This window comes from Ornithodoros turicata, chromosome 3, assembly GCF_037126465.1.
Source record: "Ornithodoros turicata isolate Travis chromosome 3, ASM3712646v1, whole genome shotgun sequence".
NCBI classification, from domain to species: domain Eukaryota; kingdom Metazoa; phylum Arthropoda; class Arachnida; order Ixodida; family Argasidae; genus Ornithodoros; species Ornithodoros turicata.
Window position 1 is genome coordinate 77453182 of NC_088203.1, and position 24033 is coordinate 77477214.

A 24033-nucleotide genomic window follows, 5' to 3' on the forward strand; every position below is an offset into this window, starting at 1 on the left:
TGTCTAACAACAAAACAAAATAATCAAATGTATTGAACAAAATAATCAAGCACATATATACTTGTTTGTACTGCTCATGTACTGAATTACTAATTAATTCAGTGGATATTGTACTTGCTCAACATGTGTTATACTTGAGCACTTGTGCCTGTGTTGAGCTGTGAAATGGAGTATTATGTGAAGTTATATATATTTTTATACAGGATTGTTTGAAGGAATGAGTGAGCCACTGTTGGGATGTTTTACGAAAGCATACCAATGTTTATTATGTCTTGGGTTTTGAGAAGTCATAGGGCGCAGATGTTTCTGTGCTTGTAATGTGTTGCTAAGTTAACTGGACTGAACAGAATGTGTGGGAGCCCTTAATTAGCCTGCTTCAGAAAAGAGTGGTTCAAAGGGTTCGTGTTGTTGGTAGCTAATAAATGTTTAATTTGTTAAAAATTGTGTCTATATTACTATCAGCCTGCAACCAAACAAGGACAATCTGTCTGGAATGGCAATATTTTGAAAGGTTTGAATCTACAAATTCTTCAATTTTACTCATGTTTATGACCGGGTGATAGATACAAAAAATATATACACACACAGTCCAGCTGGGTGGCAGTAAAAAAAACAATGAATACAAGGAATTTTTTGGAGAATTACAAGGAACACTTTGGAGAATTTAACTTTATCAACACGAACTGGGATGCAGAGCCTGCGCTTCATCAGGTGAAATACAAATAAGAACATTTTACATTAAATTTTGCACTTTTTAACATGGGATTTAACATTTTACAACATATTTAGGCCCATCAGCCCTAACCTACGTAAATTACTAAGTTTGTGCGCCCAAGGTAACCTTTCGATGCACCGAGAGTGTGCTGACTGGAACCCTGGGACTCCAAGAACGCCTGCAGAAATTGCACAATTTTTACTCGCTGGTTGTCATAATCTATACTCAGATGCCATCATAATAATCTGAATCTTATCCACCGGATCCTCTGCCGGTTTAAATTGTCGTCGTTTCTATTGTATAGTGTCCATTGGTTGCACGCTTTGCTATCTCCCTTCTCCTCGGATGCTCAAAGCTCTTTACCCTCGCCTTGAAAAAATCCTGAAAATGGCCATGACTGGGATGATGTCTTCAGAATCTTACCAAATTGATGTCCTTGCAATGTGTCTTGCACTGTATTTTCCCAAAATGTAACTTTCTATGTGACGTAAAAATATTGTAAAATTAATTTATTGTTTTTGAGAAGCATGACATCATGTGGTACCCAGTCTAACAACGTGTCTGATAACATAACAGCAAGGTTGGTTTCCGTCTCCTCACCACAGCTACTCGCAGTCTCCCAACGTGGAGCGGGGAGCGGAGACCCGCGTTCTTGTTTGGTGACCAGCAGCTTCCCGTGACGTCACCTACTCTCCGAGAAACCGAAACTATATGAAGTTTTTTTGCGGGTTCTTCTGAAAATTTATTGAAGCTCGTAATGTTCACTGACAGCATTTATATTTTGCGCACTAGGATTCTGGGCGAGGTTTAATTATAGCACTATTAGAGCACCAGTGCTCTATGCACTTTGAGAACATTTTTGTATATGAAGCATTTCAATTGAGACAACGAGAACTGAATTTCATTTTAATGAATTCGTAACATAGAATGCTACTTCTCAACGTATTTTTCTCGTTATTTCGCTGTTATCTACTAGCGCCACGTGAAGGACGACAACGACGTTTCTTCTTGCACAGTGTCGCTCCCTAGCCAAGATTGCAGAAACCCTTTTATGCTTTTTTCTCAAACCTCGCAAGTCACAATGGCGGCGAATAACTATTTCGGGTTTGCGGCAGGAAATCCTCAATATGGGTAAGATAGTGACTTTTTTGAATGGAAAAGCTTGTTCATCGTTTTATTATATACGCAGGAGCGCTCTTAGCGAGTAGTTGCAACCGTAAAAACGCGTTTACTCCTTTAATTTGAAGTTGCCGGTAAGGATAGAACAAACGCGTAAAATGGCGACCCCGACGCACGTTGGAATAATAATTCGTCACCATTTGGTTTGTTAAAACACGAACACAAAGAACTTCGGTTGCGGAATACGATGCACCGTTTGCGTCGATAAATCACATCGGTGAAGTCTTCCGTTACGGCCGTATGCCATCCTTGCGCACTTCACTTTTGATGTAGTTAGGCCTAGCGTCTACTGTTCTGTAACTGAGAAAACGCGTTTTCTCTATCATGTTCGTAAAACATCATCGAGCAGAAATGTACATAGTTATTCCCACGTAATTATCTGAGTGTCGTGTGCCTGGACACTTGAGAAATGACGTAGCAGACGCAGTTCGCGCAGGCCTTTTTGTATTTTTTGTTTGGACAAGGACGCATTCGCAGAATGTACGAACGCAGATATTTGTTCGGCTTATGCTTCAGCCTGAAAGATTATGTTGGTGCGTTTGGGCATGATTTCTACGGTGACATTGGACACGGGAAGGAACGCATCTTGTTGACGTGACTCTCGCATCCTGCGCAGAGCAGAGGCGCAAAAATAAAGACGTCTAGCATGACGTGTGTGTGTGTTTGCCTGCCTGCCCTGCACCACGTGATATTTGGCTTGTTCCCAATCTGACAAAATACAGATGAGATTTTGCCAAAGAAACCATAGCGTATCATATTAATCAATGGGTGTCGCAAGTATGGTTTGCCATGAACAATAAATGCATCACATAATAATTGTAGAAGCGCAGCAGGTTTTGACACATCAGTTTTTCCCTTGCAGGAGGGAATTGAACCTTTTTTTACGGGCCTCTTGTGACAACTGTTTCATGTTCTATTAGTTTTCATTTGCATTGAACATGTGGTTGATGTGTGTGGTCAGCAAGGAATAGTAAGAGTAAATTTGTGCCAGCAGTCCAGCTTGCATAGCGAAAATATTTTTAGCAATCAGTTAGGTAATAAATCTGTGGGCTTTGACCACATCTGAAAATGTCTGATTGACTTGGGCACGCACATGATGCCTCCGAGTTACGATGCAGTGTGCCTTCGTGCTGTTACATTGCAGCGATTACATTGTGAAAACACTCATCATACGATTAATACCCATTCACTCAAGTTTAAAAGAATATAATGCAAATAATTTGCGTTAACAAGGCGTGAATGGGATTCAGCCTATTTGGAAATGGCAGTACAGTCATGGCTACCAATATGACTGAAGTAGCCGGCCCCAATACATCGCCTAAGCACTAGATGTAGGCTCACAAGTCTGGGAAAATTCTAACACAAGGCAGGAAACAGCTGCTGCTGAGTGCGGCAGCTTCACACAGAGCAAACGTTTGTCAAGGAACAGCAAATGCTCATAAGAATGATGGAATGACCTAGTCTGGCATTGGTTATAAGCCCAAAAGCAAGATAATTCACGTGGGTATTGATATAAGCTGTCCGATTCGTGAAAAAGTGAGAGGGGCAGTGTGAAGGAGTGCGAACGAAGTGCATTACAGGTGCTGCTCACATGCAAAGTGTGCTGAGCCCAATCAAATAGAGGGTTGTATGGCTGAGATAGTTTCTCACAGACGTCTGCACTGCATCGTTTATCTGAGTGATTATCGTAAAAAGATTGACTCGAGGAGTAAAAACAGGCCCATCATAACAAAATTGATTGCCAGTATGCTCCAGATCGATGTATCATTCACGTCATCTATGTACCATTCACCATACAAAAACCATTCACGTCGTCTGCTCCACAGTGCACGAAATGTTGCGCGGATGTCGAAGAAGGTGCAGCTTTTTCGTGAACACGTGCTGCACTCCCGCAGCCCTTCTTCCAATCGAATAGTCGAGTGTAGTGCAAAGGCTGCACCTCCGCTAAATTGAATGCGGGAACTTTCACTGTTTGCACTAGTTCACAAAGTGCAGCACAGTCGAAGACAACGATAGTATAACGTAAAACATGTTAAACGAGGGAGTAATAGAGGTATGTCAAAATACGTTAAGGGCAAAGCGATGTGATAGTAGCTGCAGAAACTGGAACAGCCTGTCAATGTCCCAAACTAGGGTCCACCATGTTCTTGAACGCCCCACTCTGAACTATATGTGGGAATATGTACTATGGACTACAATGGAATTCCATACTGTGGAATATGTACTACATTCCTTGCTGGTTCACTCAGGTTTAAGGCCTTGTAGATGACCTGTGGCTAGTTCATTGAGGGACTGTTAATAGAGATCCACTGTTTTAGAAGATATGGCTCCCTTTTCAGGGCGGCAAGCGCATATTCTGCTAGCCAAACCTACACTGCTGCAGCGGCGGCAGCTGCTGCGGCTGCTGCTGCCCCACAGCAGCAATTCACGCCCCAGCGTACTGGGCAGACCTACAGCACTTATGACAGCCATGGCACGACTGCGGCGGCAGCTTTCCATTATGCCGCTCCGAGGCAACAGGTAATAAATGTCTGTTGGGATGTATAGAGGGCGTTACTTTATGAAAATCTGCCCATGACGGCATGCCAGTCAAAATGTCAGTGTTGCAAAGGACGGTTGAAGCGGGCTCCAGAGGCGCCATTCAAGCAGCTGAGATTGCAGGGAGTTCTGCAATGACTGCTGTTTCAGTGTTGTGCATCTGGGGCGCAGTGTCTCATATGCTCTTTACACCACCATTTTGCCTGTCTTGTCTACGAGCTTCGTTTATTTTGCGTTTATAACTTTGTGCTACGATATTGAATCACTTCGTAATTTATCGGGACAGAATCTCCTTCAGAGCTTTATATGTAGACAATGCGATGTTCCATATGCCTGAGTAATTGCCAAGCATGGCATTCCAGTGCTAGTAGAGTTTGATAGGGCATATGAAAAGATAAATGTATTGAAAGTTGGGATGCTACCCAAATGGAACATGTAGATAGGAAAGGGCATTCCAGTCACACATGGGATGTCTACTTCGTAGACACCATATGACAAAAGCCAAGCAGCAGCAGCGGCAGCATACTATGGTCAAGGCCAGGTGAACACTGGCTACACTGCAGTTGCCACGACTGCCGACACCACCTCTTTTGGACAGCAGGCATCTAAGGCAAACTTCACGAGTGCCTACCGTGCTCCGACTGGACCTCAGGGACAGGCTGGCCCCAAAGCTGGTGCAACCACTCCTCAGCAGCAGTCAGCCGGTGCGACCTACCTATATTCCTCATCCGGCTATGCTGCAGCGGCTGCGGCTGCAGCGACAGGTGGCTACGCTGGTATGCAGAGCTCCGGCTATCACTGTGAGTTGTGGGCTAGACCTTGTTGCCGCACTGTAAAACCCTTGTGTAGAAGTGTAAAAGTGAACAGTTATCTCATTTTGTGTACGGGGCAGAGAGTTGAGCTGAAAACGAAGTGATCAACAGAATTAATTTGGTCGTGGTGGCATGCATGCTGGGAGCCCGTAGAGGGCCTTATGCTGTTGCCAGAGTTCGGAGCGGAGGAAAGCCCCTCTAGCTGGCACCCAGTTGTACAGGATGTTTCAGTAACCATGTCAAACATTTACAGTCTTGCCTCGTTAATATGAACACTTTCGTCCCCGACCAAAATCGTCCATAAAGCAAATTGTCCATATTATCGAATACCGGGGGAAATAACAAAAACAATGAAGGTTTACTGAGAAAGGGCTCCCGAATTCGTGCTCGCTTGCAGGTATACTACTTGGTTGCACGTCGATTTAAGCTTAGCAAAACGCCAGAAACACGCCTAGAGCCTGCTGCTCGTCACCGTTGTCCTAATTGAAGAGCCGTTTGTAGTCCTGCTTGAGCCATAGCGGATGTGACCGTTTGCTTGGCGTTGCTCAACTCGTTGAGGCCAGAGCCTGACAACTTGCCTAGACAACTGTACTGCCTCTGTTCTCGTAAGCTGCTGAGCGACTGCACTAAAGGCACAACTCCTTGTACAAGGGTCAATGGCCCGTGGACGTGTTCGGAACAGTTATACAGGATTTTCCAGGCCCTTCATGCCCACAAATAACCCCGTTTCCTCTTATAGTTCTTGTGGACGGCTGTGAAGGAAAGGGCATAGCTCCCTTTGTGTAACGGAACGTCCTTTGAAAAGTTCTCCTGTGGAATGTGGGGAGGGGATTGCCCTCCATACCGAGACCATACATAATGAGACAAAACTACATGGACAACAAGTGTGGACGAGTCTGTACTGTGCTCGACTATCCATTGTCCGAAAAGCGAGTTTCCATATTAACGGGACGAAAATGCATTGAAAAAGTTTGGTCCTCACAAAAATCGTCCATAATTGGACTTGTCCATATTAACGGGGCACGACTGTAATAGAAAAAGCACAACAAAAAAAATGGGATGAACAACATTTATTTGTAGGGAACTCTTTCCAAATGAGGCAAGAAACTTCGATTGAAAGAAATTTTATTTATTGAAAGACTAAGCAGCACAGCTCTTAACTGCAGCAGAATGGGCTGCATGTCACAAACGTATGTGACACAAAATGGGTTTTACGGTGCTGTAGTTTGCAGTGGACTCTCAGCAATCTAATTGTTCCGAAAAATGTTGGAGATACTTTCAGAGTGCAGTAAATGGTGCACATAAATGTGCGTGCTTGATACGTATTGAGAGTCCACTGTATGCAGCCACGAACATTGTGTGAATAAGTAGAGCCTTGCGGTTTAGGGTTAAACCTTATAAAACCCCTAATTCACATCACCATCACTTGGGCAAAACCAGGAACTGAAGTCGGTAAAGCAGAAGCTGAGCCACATACACAGGCATGGGGGATATTTTTTTTTATTCCACCGCAAAATGTGCCTTTTGCAGATTCCACGCAGCTGTTATAGGTTCTAATGTAAAACACAGTTTTTGCTCCCCGTTTGGAAGAAATTTAAATCCCAAAAAACACAAGGTTCTACGACTAAGCATGCATTTTGCACAGCATGCATGATGTGTTCAGTTGAAATATTGTAGGAATACGCAAATATGCCAGCCGTAAGTATTTATCAGGGCGACTGCTGAAGAGAACCTGTTTCTAAAGCTGCGTTGAAAAACAATATGCTTAAGAATAAGTTCTATCCACAGTTGCATCTTCCACTCCATTGACCGGCAGCCAGAACAACTCTATCAGTGGCGGAGGACAGGCAGCTGCCCAGACATACGGTGCCGGGGGTGGCAATAAACCCCAGAATACTGGCTGGACACCACCTTTCAAGCGAGGGGGTTTGGGCTTGGGAGCCAAATTGGGAAAGCCAAAGCCACCTCCGAAGCCTCAGCAACTGCATTATTGTGAGGTGAGTGGGTGAATGGGTTGGAATATGTTAGAAAAGTTTGTTTTTGCACATGAGAGAGGTTAAAGTGTGGAGGAACAATGGGACAAAATATCTGTCCACTCGTAAGGCAGCAATAAGGGGGTACTAGACCGGCATGGTACTCATGTGTAGAGCCCCTAGATTTCAGCGAAATTTTGCGGAGTTGGCCATGTTTTGCGGAGCATACCGTTTCCTGCAGAATCGTTCGGGTCCCCCCCTCCAATATTTCAAACAAAAAGCTCTTCCCGAACCACATTTTTCATACTTTTAACTCGAAAACAACTGATTATTCATGCGATTATCAAGCACAACACGGAGGGTTGGGCTTGGATTGGATCATGCTGCTGCCTTCTGGCCAGAGAAGTTGACATAATCCAATATAGAGCCAAAGAAAAATCATGCGACACCTTGGCTCTGCTAAGGCTATGCCTAAGACCCTACCAGGAAAGTCAGCATCCGGTTGGGTTTGCTCAGGTCATCCCTTGAAGACAGGCGCTAATATAAACATTAAAGTGGCATTAACTTATGCATTAGCTAGCGAAATTATGTGAGGTGATAGCGATGGTGGAAGCAGACGGCAAATCGTTCAGTGGGATTGGGTTAATTTGGAATTCCTACAAGCCGCGCTTTGCAACTGGAAACTGTATAGGCTGCCTATTGTTTCTAGTCAAATGCAAACAATAAATAAATTATTTTTAACGTTTTCTGATCTCATTTTGAGTTAGTTTTGTAAGCGAAAATAACCTCCAAGTCAAACTGAACACACCGGATATTGAGGTTGGAGTTAACGAGGTTCTGCTGTATATGTGGAAGCTATAATTGCGTGTTTGCGATCTTTGGCAGGTGTGCAAGATATCGTGTGCCGGGCCACAGACATACAAGGAACATCTTGAAGGGCAAAAGCACAAGAAGAAAGAGGCTGCCCAAAAAGCTGGGACCAACAGCACTGCACCTGGCGCTCCAGGAGCCCCCAGGGGTGGCACAGCCCTACGATGTGAGCTCTGTGATGTGACATGCACAGGGTCAGATGCCTACGCTGCACACATCCGTGGCGCCAAACATCAGAAGGTGAGTTGATATTGCATATATGGGCACAAAGGTTTAGATACTTTGCATTATCCGTAGCTACAAGGTAGCTGTGTCTTCACCATTAGACACCAAATCATCATCGTCAAGGTGTCATTTGGCTGAGAAATTATGGGGGTTTATCGTGCGCTCGGAGCGATAAATTGTGTAGGGGGCGTTGTGTGTGCCCAGTTGAGTGGTGCTTGGTTGTCTCATCTTGCCATGTCTGTGTTTTTGTGGCGCTTTATCTTTGTTAGGGGCATTGGTACACGTAGGCATGATTGGAACTGGCTGTCAAAGGAGCATGGAGGGACTGGGAAAAAAATACATGTCAGTAGGAGTAGAAATTAGGATTACAAGTCCCAGGACACATACTCGCACAGAAAGTGTGTGCAGCGTAGGATCAGTTGAGCTTCTTACCTTGGCTGCCACTCTGTGACGCCGCGACAACCGCCCAATAGTGAAACACGAGCCTTCTTTTTGCGGGCGTATTTGGCGCCCTACGTCTGAAGCAGGGCAGTGGACTGGCCACTTTTCTCCCGTGCGTAACAGACAGCGTTGTGAGTCCTTGACTGTACCGATCATGGGAGCGACGTTCTGAGGAGGCAATGCCTTTGTATAAATCCTTTGCTCTCCTCCATTACTCTCTCTCCCAGCTTTTCTTCTAGCCCCTCTCCTTGTGACTTCTATGGTCGCACCATGCCAGAAGGAGCGTGTCATGCAGTATAAAAAAACTAAATATATGTTCAAATTGCTTCTGTGCCCCTTTAAGCTATTGTAAATTATAGTCTACAGTCAACTTACTGGTTATTATTGAGAGAATTGTACTGGTCTTGCTTTCCCCCAAGGCGGGATATAGCAGTCCAGTATTTTTCTCAGTTCTGCTCAACTGCTAACCCTGCGGGCAACTTATTGAGTTTGCTAGCAACGCTATTGTTTGCAGCAATGTTACGGCTTAGTCTGACTGTTACGATTCCTGCATGGCAGGTAGTGAAACTTCATACCAGACTGGGCAAGCCCATCCCCCCAACAGAACCGGTTGTCATAGCACCAGCCGGAGGGACCAAGGCAACCAGTGGAGCAGCTGGTGGTGACGCAACAGCCGCAGCACACAAGGCAGCTTCTGCGGATGGTGCGGAAGGTGAAGACAAGGACGTAGATGCGAAGGATGGGGGAGATGTTGCTGCGGACGTGCAACCCGTGGGACAGGATTACATAGAGGAGATGCGTAACGACGAGGGCAAGGTGATCAGCTTCCAGTGCAAGCTGTGCGAGTGCCGCTTCAATGACCCCAATGCCAAGGAGATGCACATGAAAGGAAGGAGGCATCGCTTGCAGTACAAGGTAGAGAGCGCTGTCACTGTGTTGTGTATTGGGGTGTGCAAATCTGAATATTTGAAGTCGAATTGAATAATGAATCTAATGGAGGAAAAAATGTCGAATACTGAATCGAATGTCGAATAGTCATGCAAAGTTCACCATACAGTAAAACCCGCGGATAACGATATCTCGTATTACGATATCCGTTGTGAAACGATGGTTTATGATTGTACCGTAAAAGTGTACATTGTTTGTATGGGGAAACAACCCGCGTACAGCTATAGAGACCGTGGTTCCGTGTACTCGTATGAGGATGTTGGACACTGTCCCGTGAGCGTGACCTCGTGGCGAAAATCACCGTGATAAGATACAGTATCTCGATGATACAAATCTCATGGGCTAGATGAAAAAATTCTTATCATCCGAAATTCGTATCAAAAGAATTCAACCGAAATAAAAATTGAGGCAAGAAAGTAGACAGCGACTGTTCATCTTCCAGTACTGTCAGTGAAAGAGGTTGGTGGTAATGCTTTTGTGTCTCCCTATTTGGCCGATGTTGTTCAAATTCGCGACATGATTCAAACCGCCCAACACGTGCTTTCCACCAACGAGTTGCGCGACAGTGTTCTAAAGCGAGCTTCTCCTAAAGCACGCAGGCGTTAGGTGAAGCTGACATGCGGAATGATGACGTGGAATGTTGCCAGAAGTTGTCCTGATATGTTCCCTGGTTCCCTCCACGAGTTCTGGTTGCGGTTTTCTCAAGCCTGTTCGATGTTACACATGTACATGTGTTTTTTAGCATCTTTTCCTTTTCCTACACGCATGGTGGTGCGCGACTTTTCAGGACGCGCTATTTAAGTCAACCCTTAATTAACGCTGTAACCCGTATTCGTGATTGCCGTCAATATCGTGATACGCGAGTTTCACTGTACATGCTTTTTGCACCAAAACCTTGAAATTTCTAGCCCATGATTTTAGTGTAATTTTGCTGGCATTAACGGTCACAAGAGAGACACTTAATTCTTATGTGGTAAGCCCCTACTCTTTAATGTTACATGATAGTGTTACCTGCTTTTCATGTGAGTACATACTGGGGTTATTACCTTTATTTGAAAATCTGATGTCAGGCAGATGAGGCTGCAATTGTTCCACAGATCACTTGTGAAACAGATTGGGGTCCTGCCTCAGCTTTGTCATGAATGTCTTTTAGCTTCTTTGCTGGAATGTGTGTCTGGCCTGGGTAAATCACGTTGCTTAAATTTTGAATCTTTAAGACACCTTTTCTATTCCTGGGCTGTAGGCATTAAGAGTTTTAAACTCTACACTGGAGGGATGCTGTCTCTTCCTCAGGCAAAGTCTGTGCAATAAACTTGGGCTAACATTATTTTAAGCTAAACTACAATTCGTCTGTGTTGGTCCTACAGCACTGGCAATTTTGTAAAGCAGGCTTCACCTGATGTGGGGAAAGCATCAGTGTGGCCCACTTTCGGGAGTTGTCATTCGTATTCGGCGAATAGTTGAATATTTGGAAAACCAAATATTGAGTACTCGATTCGCGAATCGAATAGTTTGTGTGATTGATATTCGGTTGGAATTCGAGTACTAGAATATTCGCACACCCCTATCTGTGTAGCTTTGGTTTGCTGTGTGTTGTAAAGGCTTGTGAGGCAATAAGGGGGGTATTTGTAAACTGGCACAGGCCCACAGAGGGGACAAGGTGTGCCTCAACCTTGAAGTGTTAACCAAAGATTCAACTAGAATTAGGCTGAATCAAGTTCAGCTTGATTATACCCGAATTATTGAAACAAAATATAACCCGATATATACCCCCTGATTTTGCTGGAAAGTATAACCCGCAAAAGTCATGCCCAAATTATAATGCAGAACAGGGAGGCCAGGTGGGTTAGTTCGGTTATTTTGTCAGAAGTCTTAGCTGAATGTTTGCACTAGTATTTGTTTGACGTTGTTTTTGCCATATATGGTGATGGTTTTGTCCTCTCACATTTGTTGTTCCTTAAGTAGATGTGATCCTTAGTTAACAGCACTTGCGATGCACATACCTTTTGCCCTGCTGCAGCGAAAAAACACTGAATGCTTGTGCTTCAAATGACTTTGCTTGGATGTCGCTTACTTCCCACAGAAAAAAGTCAACCCAGAGTTGGTAGTGGACATCAAGCCGAGCCTGCGTCAGCGCAAGCTGCAGGAGGAACGCCTGCGGCGACAGCTGCGTGATGACTTTTGGAAGCGCAGAGAAGAGGACAGATGGCGTGACGAGATGAGGTGATGATTCTGTCATTTTCTTAGGCTTCTGCTAACTTTTCGATGTGTCAGGATGATGGAGGAGGAAGAGCGTCTGTACTGGGAAGAACGGAGGAGATTTGAAGAGGAGATGGAATGGTGCCGTTGGTACAGGCCTGGCCCTGGTATGCCAGCCATGCGTGCTCCAGGACCCCCCATGCCTCCAGGCCCACCAATGGTAGACGAGCTCGTTCTTTATGCGCAGGCCGTTGTTTTCGGATTTAAGGGCTTCTGTCGTAGAATTTAGGTCTTTCCGATCGTTTAGGTGGGTGACACTCGAGGAATCTTGTATAACATTTTGGCATTAGTTTGGTATTCGAATAAATTAATCAAATATAATTTAATCTAAGTCTGTCGAGGTAATGGCATCTTTCATTCCGCGAGGAGGCACCTTTAATCCGAAAACGCGAGGCTGTATTTACGCAGGTCTTGTTGCTGTAGATCAGGGGTCTCAAACATGTGGCCCACAGTGACCTATTCTTTGGCCCCAGGGCCCATAATGAAGAATTAACAGAACAGAGTAATTAGTAGTAAAATCGTATTTTCAGGCACTGTTTTTACACTTGAACGACGTAGTACTGCCCCGGTCCATGTTAGGCGGAGCACATGCATGTGTGCACTTCTTGTAGCTCACGAACGTTAACAAGTTCCGTGCACAGCAACCTGCCATTTGTGTGCACTTTGTTCAACTACCCCTGTAAGTACTGTGAGGGTTGAGATGGGCACGTCTTAATTCACAGTAGGTTAAGTAGTGGCACTAAGACAGAATAATTATGTACAAAGGTCATTGTATCTCTATTTTTAGGAGTCTCATTAAAGTAGCAGACACAAAATTGAAACTGTAAGCAAAGGCGAGAGTGCAGTCTATAAAATAGGAGATAATTTCAGTGCTCCTGAACATTGTCATAATCGTTTGTGAAGAACTACATACAGTCGAGCCCGTTTATAACGATATTGACGGGAACGCGAAATCTGATCGTTATATCAGAGTATCGTTAGAAACGAGCTTTCGAGAAATTGCCGCTCGGGTTCGCGTAAACGAAGTAGATCGCCACAAGTAGAACGCCGCTGAACATGCGCGTTTGTTGGGAGCACAGAAGCATTTTATCTAGCTTTAAATTGACGCAGCTGTGCGTCGAAAGCTTTTGATAACATAACTGCCGATACCGTGTGAGGTGCCGCACCTTTTGAGATCGACAACCTCGTCCATTGCTCGTCATCCAATGCCGTAGTCGTCATCATTCTCACGATCGGGACTGTGAGGTCCATCAGAATGCGCCTCCGCCACGGGTAATCCATCGACGCGTGTTTGGGTGGTGACACGCAACTGTCTGCCAATACACGTTTTCGAAGCCACAGGTTTTGCGCCAGTACGAAACCCGTAGAGTGCATGTAACTTGGGGTCGAACCACATGTCTTTCCTCGTCAAAAAGCGTCTCGGAACAACGGATGCCATCGTAGCAAGCACGCCGCAAAAGAAGAGAAAAAGCTTGAAGACGAGAGAACGATGTGGAGAGGGAGCAACCTCCTCTACCTCTCGCGAGCTCCTTCCGCCCTTTCGAAGTCGCGTGCCTTGCAACGCACACATCTAATCCCCGGCAATCATGCGTGGATAAACGCACTGCGTTCTCACTTTACCGGGCACGGAGGCGAAGGCTCTTGAAAATGCCGATGTAATTTGTTTTCAGTGAAACGGTGCAATCTTTGCTTTCTAATTTTCCGCGTTTTACCGGCCGCCGGGAGAATTCCGATCACTATATGCGAGCAAGCACCTAGGCGGCGATCGTTATATCGATGTTTTGTTCACATGTAGTTCAATGGGAGTGCTGACTGGAACCAACAATTTGATCGCAATATCGGAGCTATCGTTCTATCGAAGATCGTAATAAACGTGCTCGACCGTATTTTTTCTCGAGTCTTTTTTTTCGCGTCTTCGGTACCCGATTAGGAAAGGCAGCTTATTTATTTCTCTTCGTGCGTCAAGCGGAGCTTTTCCCCGATTAATTCTGCACACACTGTCTGCACCGCACCAACTATGCCACTCCAGTTCTACATTTTTATGGTACTTTTGGGCATTTTTTTATGGCAGTTTGACATTTTTTTTTTTTTTCGCGTGGCCCTCCGTGATGTACTCTAAGGTCAGTGCGGTCAGCAACTGGATTTGAGTTTGAGGCCCCTGCTGTAGATGGTGCGTTTGATTTTGAGTTTGAAGCCTTGTGCCTTTGTACAGGGCATGCCGATGCCCATGCCACGCCGTCCAGACTCCGTGGACGATCGCCACGTCATGGCCAAGCATTCCCAGATCTATCCGAAAGAAGAAGACCTGAGCAGGGTTCAAAAAATAGTCACTCACACTGAGAAGGCTCTCAAGTTGGTGTCCGACACACTGGCAGAAAGGTGAGATATTATTGTCTTTTTTTTTTTTTTTTTTGTAAGGCAACAGCTGACGGGGCAGCCTTCTCTGCAGCAACGAGGCCAAGCCCGAGACAAAGCCTGCTGTGAAAGATGAAAGCAAGGAAGAGAAAAAGCCCGAAGAAAAGAAGCAGAAGTAAGTACTTAATACGGTACTCTTAAAGGCGTAGTGCGGTTAATGGCGAAGTGTCTCATTGTTTATCACTGGTGCAGTGGAGAGGACACGAGCAACCAACAGCGCCTCCTTAAGGGTGTGATGCGTGTCGGGGTGTTGGCCAAGGGCTTGCTTCTTTCTGGTGACCTGTGTGTTGGACTAGTGGTGATGTGTTCGGAGAAGCCCACTCGGACCCTCTTGTCGCAGGTTTCAACTCTACTCACCAAGCAGATAGCCGTGAGTAGTCATTTACCTCGTTGCTACGGATCTCGCGTTCTTGTCACGAGGCGTTTTGAGAGCGTTTCTCAGCGACAAACGACTCTAAAATGCTCGAAGCTCACCACATGCAGCGTTTATACAACAGCGGATGGACGGCGTCTCATGCGAACGTTTTCGTAATTTCTCGGAGGAAAGAAACTGTATGTAACTTGATAAACGCTTTTATTACAAGTGAAGAATCTCAAACGCAGGTGCTTTTGAGTGATAACACGCTATAACGAACAAGATACTGCAGCAATGCACGCTCACAAAGCCATATTTGTTACGAATCCTGGCCCCGCTATTCACAAGGTACCCCGCTCCGTGTATTTAGACGGAGCGAACTCAGCATTCCGGTTGACGTCTTCATCGAGCTGTTGTACACTTTTTGTGTTTTGTATGTTGGACATTCGCGCAAGAATTGCGTTCTTAACATCGACAACAAACTCCTGTTCTTGTGCCGAACAGCAGTCTGAGCGATTCCGCGTGCCGTCATCTATGGGGGCTCCCGAAAACTACACATGACAGGACGGACCCATCCCGAGGCTAATTCCTGATTGGCCACTTGTGCGCGTCGTCCCCGCCTCTTCATCGCCTCTATTCGCCTCGGGCTTCGAGGGGAGCGTCGAGTTTCTATTGTTCGATGATGCTCTGGCTGCCAAACGCAGTGTCTGGACGCTGGAGAAACACCTCATGCAGTTGGCGCTTAATGAAGGCTGCTCAACAGAATCGTTGTCCCACTCGAGGGTTTTGCTTAGATGAGAAAACATGGAGTCTGCGAGCTTTCTAGAGAATGTCATTAATGACAATGACGTTAGTGTCTTGTCGAAATTTTCTGCAGAAGAGTAGTCGAAGACAACTTGTCTTCGTCTACAGTGCCGCAGAAAATTTTGACATTAACTGGCACCAACTCCCCTGCTTCATCCCTGTTGTTACATTAGTCTCATAGAAATGTTGACTAAATTTGTACGTTTGACTGGTATAAGCTGCACTCTCACTGTAAGGATCTTTGAAATGTCATGGATGTCTTGCTCTTTTTGAAAAAAAAATTCTACGGGGAGGACTCAACAGTCGAACAAAAGGAACAAGTTTCACAAAATGTTACTGGAACTCAAAAATAAAAAACTCAGAGTTACAAAAAAGTAACCCTGTAATTTTTTATTACAGAAAGTTGCTCCCAACACTGATTTATCACATTATCCACTGATGTCTGGTATGCATGAACTGTGTAGCGTAATCCGCGATTTATGCAACATGACTATGGTAGCCCAAATGCCATAATGCGAGTTTATGCATTGGGTCATGAGAGTGTCATGTAGACAATTGCACAGTCTTTTCTGAGATCGCAAGACTTGCTACATAAATTAGAGCTGTGCGAACATTCGAAACTTTGAATATGAAACGAATATCTGATGCTTTTTGAATGCTATTCACAACCTTTCAGTATTCAAAATTCGGGGATCGCGCAAGAGTCCGAATAATTGAGCAGTCCGAAAAAACTAATTTCGCTTCAAAATAAACTTTACTAAGCCCTAGTAGGCTGAAGAAATTTGTCGATGCTCTCCTAACGCGCTTCCAGCTCTGCCTGATAACATCAGCTTCTATTTCCCGAAGCGACATTTCGTCACTAAGTACACTGACAGAGGCACCACCGTCATCAAGGCCGCAAGTCGACTTCACCTAACGCATGCGTGCTTTAGGTGAAGCTCGCTTTACAGCGCGACTCGCGGGCGGACAGCACGTGCTGGGCCGTTGGCCAAAAACAAAGACGCAAAAGTGCTACGACAGAGCTCTTCTACTCAGAGGAATGGAAAATCAACAATCATCACTGCCTATTTTTTTGCCTCAATATTTTAGTTGGCTGATTTCTTTTGATACGAATTTCAGATGATACCAATGTTTTCCGTCACCCCATGAGAGAAATTCGCGGGTTGAGCAAACAGAGTCCGAAATATCGAGCGACGGAGCTGCACGGCGTCCGAAATTTTGGACGTTCTTATACACCACCTCTATGGGACCTGCAGCCATTCCGCGAACGAGTCCGAATAATCGAGCATGTCCGAAAAATCAGTCGGCGACTGTAGTGCTGAAGCGAGGTATCGCTAGCGCCATTCTGCAAGTGGCCTTCGCTTCATTACATCCAAGAGTTAGGTGAAGCCCATTTCACGTTACCGCCATGGTTCTTTCGGTGTACAGCTCCATTCTGCAAGCTTTACACTGTGCACAATGTTCTGTCACTAAAGCCTACAAATTTTATGAGCTCATGGTCAACACTACTCTGGGCACTGCATGTTCCAGTGAATGTACTTCCAACTTTCAGAGTTACGTTCAGTAACAGACAGAAAGATGTGCAGTTTCCAAAAAAAGTACAGAAAATTCACAATGTAAGCATTGAAATGAGGAGAATCACACAAAGCAGGCTGCATGAAACCTGTTGTCAAATTCTCAATACAGTTCATCCTACTAATGCAGTCTACCATACACAACACAGAGGTACCCTTATCTCACGATATGTTATGCTGGGTGAAAAGGCTCGCAAGTTTGGAGCAGAACATCATCGAATGAGCACAACACCACAAAATACTTCACCATGAGGTATTCGGAATTATTCGAATTGGGCCTTTTCTGATAATTCAAATTTGATTCGCTGTGTGAACAAATTATTCTGATTCGATTTGCAGTGCAGGTGAAATATTCATAAACTATTCGCAATGGAAATTTTGCTATTCGCACAACTCTAACGTAAATGGCTTATTTGGAGTTTTCCCCTGTGTTTGCCTCCTGCTGGTGTAGTTAGCCTTCCTCTCTCTCTCTCTCCTTTTTTTTTTCACCCTTATTAGTCTGTGTTTAAGAATCTTGCCATCTGAACAGCCTTTTAAAAGAAAAAAAAAATTGTTTCAGACCGTTGCTCCCGATGACAAGTACGAGGTCCGTCCCAATGCACCGGATGCCTCCGTGGTGGTGTCCACAGCCTCTGAACCTAAAGTGACGGTCAGGGTGACCCTCACCTCCTCTGTCATGCGGGAGACTGCAACAACCGGTGACAGCAGTGCTGGTACGAGGGGTTTAGATTGTGGCGCATGTCCCACTTTCCCTTACCCCACATTTTTTGCAGTCTATCTCATTATATCGTGACTTTCTTTTTCCTCTCTGCTACTCTTTCCCCTTGCTCACACTTATTGAAGGGTTTAGTTGATCTATCCAATTCCTAACCTAACTTTTCATCACCCAGTAGCGGAACAACCTGTGCAAAAATGTTGACCACCTAAGCTGTCTGAATTCACATAAATATTGGATTTGCAAGAAAGTTTTCCTGATGCTTATCTTGTTAGATTAGTGCGGGTGATGTTAGCTCTAAACATTCTCGTGTGCAGAGGATGGAAACTTTCCCATGCTTGTTTAGTGATAGTTTCCTGGTAGAGCTTTCTGGTATCGGTGTGATATTCTTAAAATGCAGCAGTTGGATTGTCTATGCTTGACTCTATTCTTCCTTCTCCTTTTCCCCCCTCACCATGTGACTGCTGTCAAGTCACCAGGCTCAGCCGCTGGCTGAAACTCAGCCCAGTGCTCACGTTGAAGCGCTTTCTCTGATGAAGTCCTGGGCCTGTGGTATCATGGGTGCTACGTGTCAGTTTACTGATAATACCCTGGAAATTGAGGTTAAATTTCAGTGCGCTTTCTCCACATGAGATGCGGAGCCTGGCCAGACCAGGCCTAATTACCAGTCAGCCAAAGCTAGTGGCAAATATGGATCAAATGAATGCAGTGGCACTAATGTGTGTGCTTCATATTGCAAGCCACTCACTTATTGCCACTCACTATAGTCTGAGTCTCAACTTCTAGGGACCTACCTTAAACAGTAAACTATGTAGGGTTCGTAAAGATAGCGCATGAAAATAAGGAAAGGCCCAGGATTTCCTAGTAGTTAGTGCGCAGAAGCTTCTGTTTCAGGAATGTCGAAGATACACCAGCTACAGTTACTCCAAAGTTTTCTTTTATCACTGAGGGTGGATCGAGTGGTTGCTCACCCCGGCCACTGTTTGTTTGTTGCTCTTTATATATGGGAAGTTATTTTTGCAAAAAAAAGTGACCTGAAATGTAAAGAAGTGTGGTGTGTGCTATAGATTCCCCGAAACAAAAAGACCTCTGGTCTGGAAGTGCCTGTGCCTTTTGGTGCGTGTGTAATATGAGTCTACAACATGACCTGCCTCATGGGAATGAAATGCTGATGGTCTGGCAGATACCAGTGCGGTTTTGGATTAGCATACTGTCCTATAACACACACCAGTCTTCCTAGATTGCTCTTATGAGACTAGTTAGACCTCCTCATAAGCCTCTCCATGTGTATTGCAGCATACTCTGTGACATGCTATAATTAGAGATGGGACGAATCCAGAATTTTCTGAATCTGAATCCAAGGAAGGATCTGCAAACCCATGAATCTTACGAATCTCGAACCTTTTGAAGCAGAATGATACCTTTGTTTAATGAAAAATAAATTAAACAATAGTTTCAGGAGAAAATAGACCCATATAGTTCTTAATTGCAAAGTATTTAACATGCTGCTCGTCGACTACAAGAAATACATAAATTCTCGAGTCTGAATTATTTCCATAGAAATAAGCAACAATCAGTAGCAAAACTATGTTACTTTTAAACTTGTAATGTAACAGTTCCTGCCTAAACTCTTTCAGTCCAGAACAATGTAAACAAACAAGAAAACACCCGTCGGCCAATGAAGCTTTCGGATCTGAAAAAGAAACAAACAAATGTGGTTGGTGGATTCGAAAGATTGGATTCGCTGTTTTGGGCACTGGGATTTGGATTCCCGAATCTCGAATCCCTGCCTAGGATTTGAAGATTCGGTTGGCACATCCCTAGTGATAATGATACAAGTTTGTAATCGGAGCCAGCCATGTTACGTTTCCTGCGGAGAGGTATTTGGGTGGGGAGGTCTGAGAAGTGTTTGAGGGAATTGTGTTGTGTGAGTTTGTTCTGAGTGTACCTGATAGTAACCAGCTGGCGATGTCGGACGAGAAGCAGTGCGAATATATGTACACGTATCAGTGCCTGGGAGATGACTTCCCCCAATGTCTGGTACATTGCATTTGCAGGTGACAGAAGGGGGGTCGGACTAGTGTATATTTGTGTAGGATTTGACCCCAGCCCCAGACTGACCCTACTTGATATTTCTTGCTGACTAAGTGTTCTGCTGGGAGAGAGCATGAACAGGAGGTGGTGCTGCATCCTAGTGGTTATGGGGTGAAGTAATATGACATACGTACATGATGTGCCTGTGCGTGCCATGTTGCCATGCTCTCTACCATCAGTTGATGTGTATGAGATGTGGAGTCTGCCCCCCATTCACAGTCGGGATCAGTTCTTAGAAATGGACCAAGGGTAGTGTATATTCAGCTTCAGTCTGCTGTGTGTGTGGAAGGATCCTTTTTTGCGGGGCAGGCTTCACATTTGCAAGTTTCCGTGCTTAGCGGAAGTGGGGGCAGGGGTCAACGTTAAGAGACGACCCCCCTTGACCTTGCTATGGGACTAACTTGGAACTCTCCTCCCTTGCCGTCTGGTTTCTAGACAGTGTAAAAGACCCGCCGGATGTTCTGGCCAGGCAGAAATGCCTGCAAGCTCTAGCCGCCTTGCGACATGCCAAGTGGTTTCAGGTTGGCCACCTTTTCAGCCTTATGTGCACTGTGCCTTCCCTGTCAAACTTAGTGCGCTCATGCTTAGATAGATTAATGTGTACTTTTCATTCTTTGAAACCTTCTTTTCCTTGCGGGGATTAGTTTCTATGGCAGACTTAATAGTGATTGGACAGTGTCCTTTACGCGGCGGAACACATTACATGGGGCTGGAAGGTTCAACACCTGCCGTTTGTACCCGCACGGAAACTCAAAAATTTGAAAAGCACATTCGGCAACCTGCAGGTCGAGGAGGCGTCCTAATATGTATTTGCTGTAAGAAAAGTCAGGGCTATAAAGCGCAAACTTTTGTGTTGGACGAGGTACAATTTGCTTTAACGTTTTGATGGTGACGCTCCTCAACTCCGCTCTCCTGCAGCGGTAAAAGAAACTGAAAGAAAACTACAAAGAAAGAACAGCCGGCGCTGTCTTTGTGAATTCCCGGTTTTCGTGTGATGTTTATAAGATGGAGTGGGACATCATTCAGACTGGGGAGAGGGACCCATCATGTTCAGCTGTAGCATGGCTTACTATGCATTCTCAGTAAGCATGGTGATGCTGCTTGCGTCCATCGTAATTTGCTAGCTAATCTTCTCAATCTTCACGTTAAAAAGTCTAGAATGATGTGCCTCGAGGACTGACAGTGGGTTCAATGTGCTAACGAGCTTCCTGTTCCTTTTTGCCTTTTTGTACCTTGCTTTGGTTTGGGATATAGGCCAGAGCGAGTAGTCTTCAGTCGTGCGTAATGGTCATACGTATCTTGAGAGACCTGTGCCAAAGAGTTCCAACGTGGGGAACGCTTGATCCATGGGTGAGTTTTTGCTCTTGGGCAAAAGCCAGAATCTTTGCTGATGTTGTCTGTCTTTGCAGGCTCTTGAGTTGCTTGTGGAAAAAGTTCTGAGCAGTGGTGGCAAGCCCATGGGTCCAGGGGATGCATTGCGAAGGGTTCTGGAAGCTATTGCTGGCGGCATCCTTATGCAAGGTGAATAGTGTTCTCCAGGAGCGTACCAAGTTGGCGGGATCGGGTTTAACCTGAAAAAGCCACTCCCTAAGCATATGGTAGTGTGTGCGTAGGTGAGGTGGAGTGGAAAAAACTGGGCTGTGCGAATAGTGAAATGTGTATGCCAATAGAAAACTTTTTATTTGAAAATATCATTTGTGGAGGTGCGGCCTAGAAATTGAGTCTTCTGCTTTAGCAATTAAGATAGAGAATGTTTGCGCTGCACGTCCTTTGCGAACGGGCATATGTGGTCTCTCACCGAAATAGAGATACAGGGCTTCCACTTGAATGTGCCTTTTTGATGATGGGCTTGCATATGACAGGCCTTCCAGACAGTAGTAAGCCTTCTTGCAACAGTTGGTTCTAATGGATGATGACCGTGCTACGGAATTCTGTGCAACAATTCTTTTCAGGCTTTACGTAATGTTGAAGCAACAAGGAGAAAAATTCTGCTGTATGCCTGAGCCTAACACGCACTGTGAAGTGCCTACTATGCCAAAATTCTATTCCACACTGGTGTCACAACAGTTTATGCACAGCCTGCAACCTCCTGTAGTAAACCACTATGCAGGTGGTACTTGTTGACTGCCTTGCTTACATTCGCTTGTCACATTGGGCTTGTTTCAGTCTGCCATGCATTGCAGTTGAGAATTGCCAGAAGTTTAGCGAGTGCAAACTGCAACTTCTGTCAACTACTTGTTGATGCATATGTATTTGCAGTAATCAACGTATCAATATTGCAATTGCAGTAATTAGTCCAAATATTGAATACTTGAGTATTCACAGTAGCCGATTCTGATGCTCTGCAATTGGAGCAGCAAACAAGGGGAACTTAGTGTGCCTTCATTATTAGACTCTCGTGCAATAACTTATCTTTAGAGCCTGAAGTTTTGGGGAAATATTTTTTTTCTTCTAAATTCGGGGGTAAAAATCTGGTAAATAAACACTTGCTCTAAATTCATGCAAATTCGGGTGGAAAAACTTCCTGTGTGCTAAATTCGGGGAGAAATCTGGCACGGTTACCCAAACTAATTGTACCGGTTTGGTACAAACTGTTATGTAACTGCATTCCTACAGACGTCTCAGTGAGGGCAATTTGCCGGGTAAAAATCTGATTTCACCCTAAAGAGGCAACCTTCAATTTGGGGGACGAATCGGGTTAAACCCTAAACCTTCAGGCTCTACTTACCTTTTACTGATCTTCCTTTGTCTGATGAGTGGTTAACCATGCAGGAGGCCCAGGGCTGATGGACCCATGCGAAAAAGATCCGGTTGATGCCCTTGCTGGCTTGTCAGCTCAAGCGAGAGAAGATATCACTGCTAGTGCACAGGTAAAGCTCTGCCCAAAAATACTTTTCACTACTTATCGACAGCTTGGAAAACCGCATGCCGAGCCGATGCATAAATGTTCGAATTTTTCTTTCAGCACGCATTGCGTTTGGTGGCATTCCGTCAGATTCATAAGGTGCTTGGCATGGACCCTCTGCCACCTCCCAAGTTTTCCCGCAACCCCCTGAACCGAAAACGTCGCCGTGACGCCTCTAGTGGGGAAGGCGACGTTGCAGACGGTGCGTTTGCTTTCTGTGTTTCTATGCGTGGCAGTGTGATTCACGTTTTGCCATTGCTGTAGGTGGAGATGGTAAGAAAGACAAGAAGGAAGAGGAGACTAAGGCAGCCACGGAAAACACTGCACCCGCGGTTGCAGTCAAGGCTTGAGGAAGCATGTGAAGCTAGTTGATGGCCCGTGTCCTTTTGCAACTTATTGCCCCTCACTCTATCCAGAACAAGAGGATATGTTACGAAACAACAGTGTTTATGGACAGTTCGTTTTCATTCGCGTTTTTCTTTTTTCACCGCCATTCCTTGGTCTCACCAGCTGTAGAGGTCGAGTACGACACACACACTGTACCGACTTGTCAGAGTTCTTCCCAAGAGCTTTGAGGTTGTCTACTTTTGGTTTCCGGTCATTGCAAGGCAGGACATAAGTAGCCCCACCGCTTGAAACCCATTTCTGTGCCACAGAATTCATCGTCATGTCAGACAATGCAAAGAAGCACCCACACTTCATCACATTGTTTCTTACTTGTGGAAACCAAAAGGAGTTGCATGTATGTTACTTTCATTCCCTGTGACAGTGTAGTATCACATTTTTGCCAATCATGGTAGTCACTACAAAGCACACTGTTGCAAACGAAGCATTGAGGGTTCGGAGAAAGTGCGTGATATCTGAAACTTTCACAGTTTGCAAAGGATCAGAACTGCACAAGGGTTCGGTAGTGTGGAAGGAAGGCACATTTTGGCCGCATGAATATGTGCCACGACTTTGTGCTATCCCTGTGAGGGAAGTGGATTTTTTTTTTTTTTTAAGGCACAGATAGCATTTCTTCATTGTGCATCCTTGTGTGTGTAATCTTATGCTGGCATGTAGTGTATTACCCTTTGCTGTATTGAGCTTTTTGTACCCCACCCTTACTGAAAAGCTGCAGGTTGGCACATTGGGGGACGTAGAACATGCCTGCCACAAATTTGGAGCACCCTGTAGTATGCATATAATTAAAAGCAGCAGTGAGGAACTAA

The 24033-nt window shown here is 45.0% G+C and overlaps 1 protein-coding gene across 1 annotated transcript; it reads left to right on the forward strand.

The window, feature by feature from the left end:
• The first annotated feature begins 1737 nt into the window (after positions 1-1737).
• LOC135388672 (zinc finger RNA-binding protein-like) lies at positions 1738-24033 on the forward strand. Its single transcript, XM_064618375.1, has 18 exons — positions 1738-1846; positions 4234-4414; positions 4917-5232; positions 7033-7241; positions 8103-8327; positions 9312-9668; positions 11785-11924; positions 11976-12120; positions 14173-14339; positions 14410-14490; positions 14568-14745; positions 17668-17821; positions 20353-20438; positions 21172-21267; positions 21327-21438; positions 22690-22787; positions 22883-23024; positions 23087-24033. Exons 1-18 carry the CDS (start codon positions 1767-1769, stop codon positions 23170-23172), a joined length of 2853 nt encoding a protein of 950 aa, XP_064474445.1. The 5' UTR covers positions 1738-1766; the 3' UTR covers positions 23173-24033.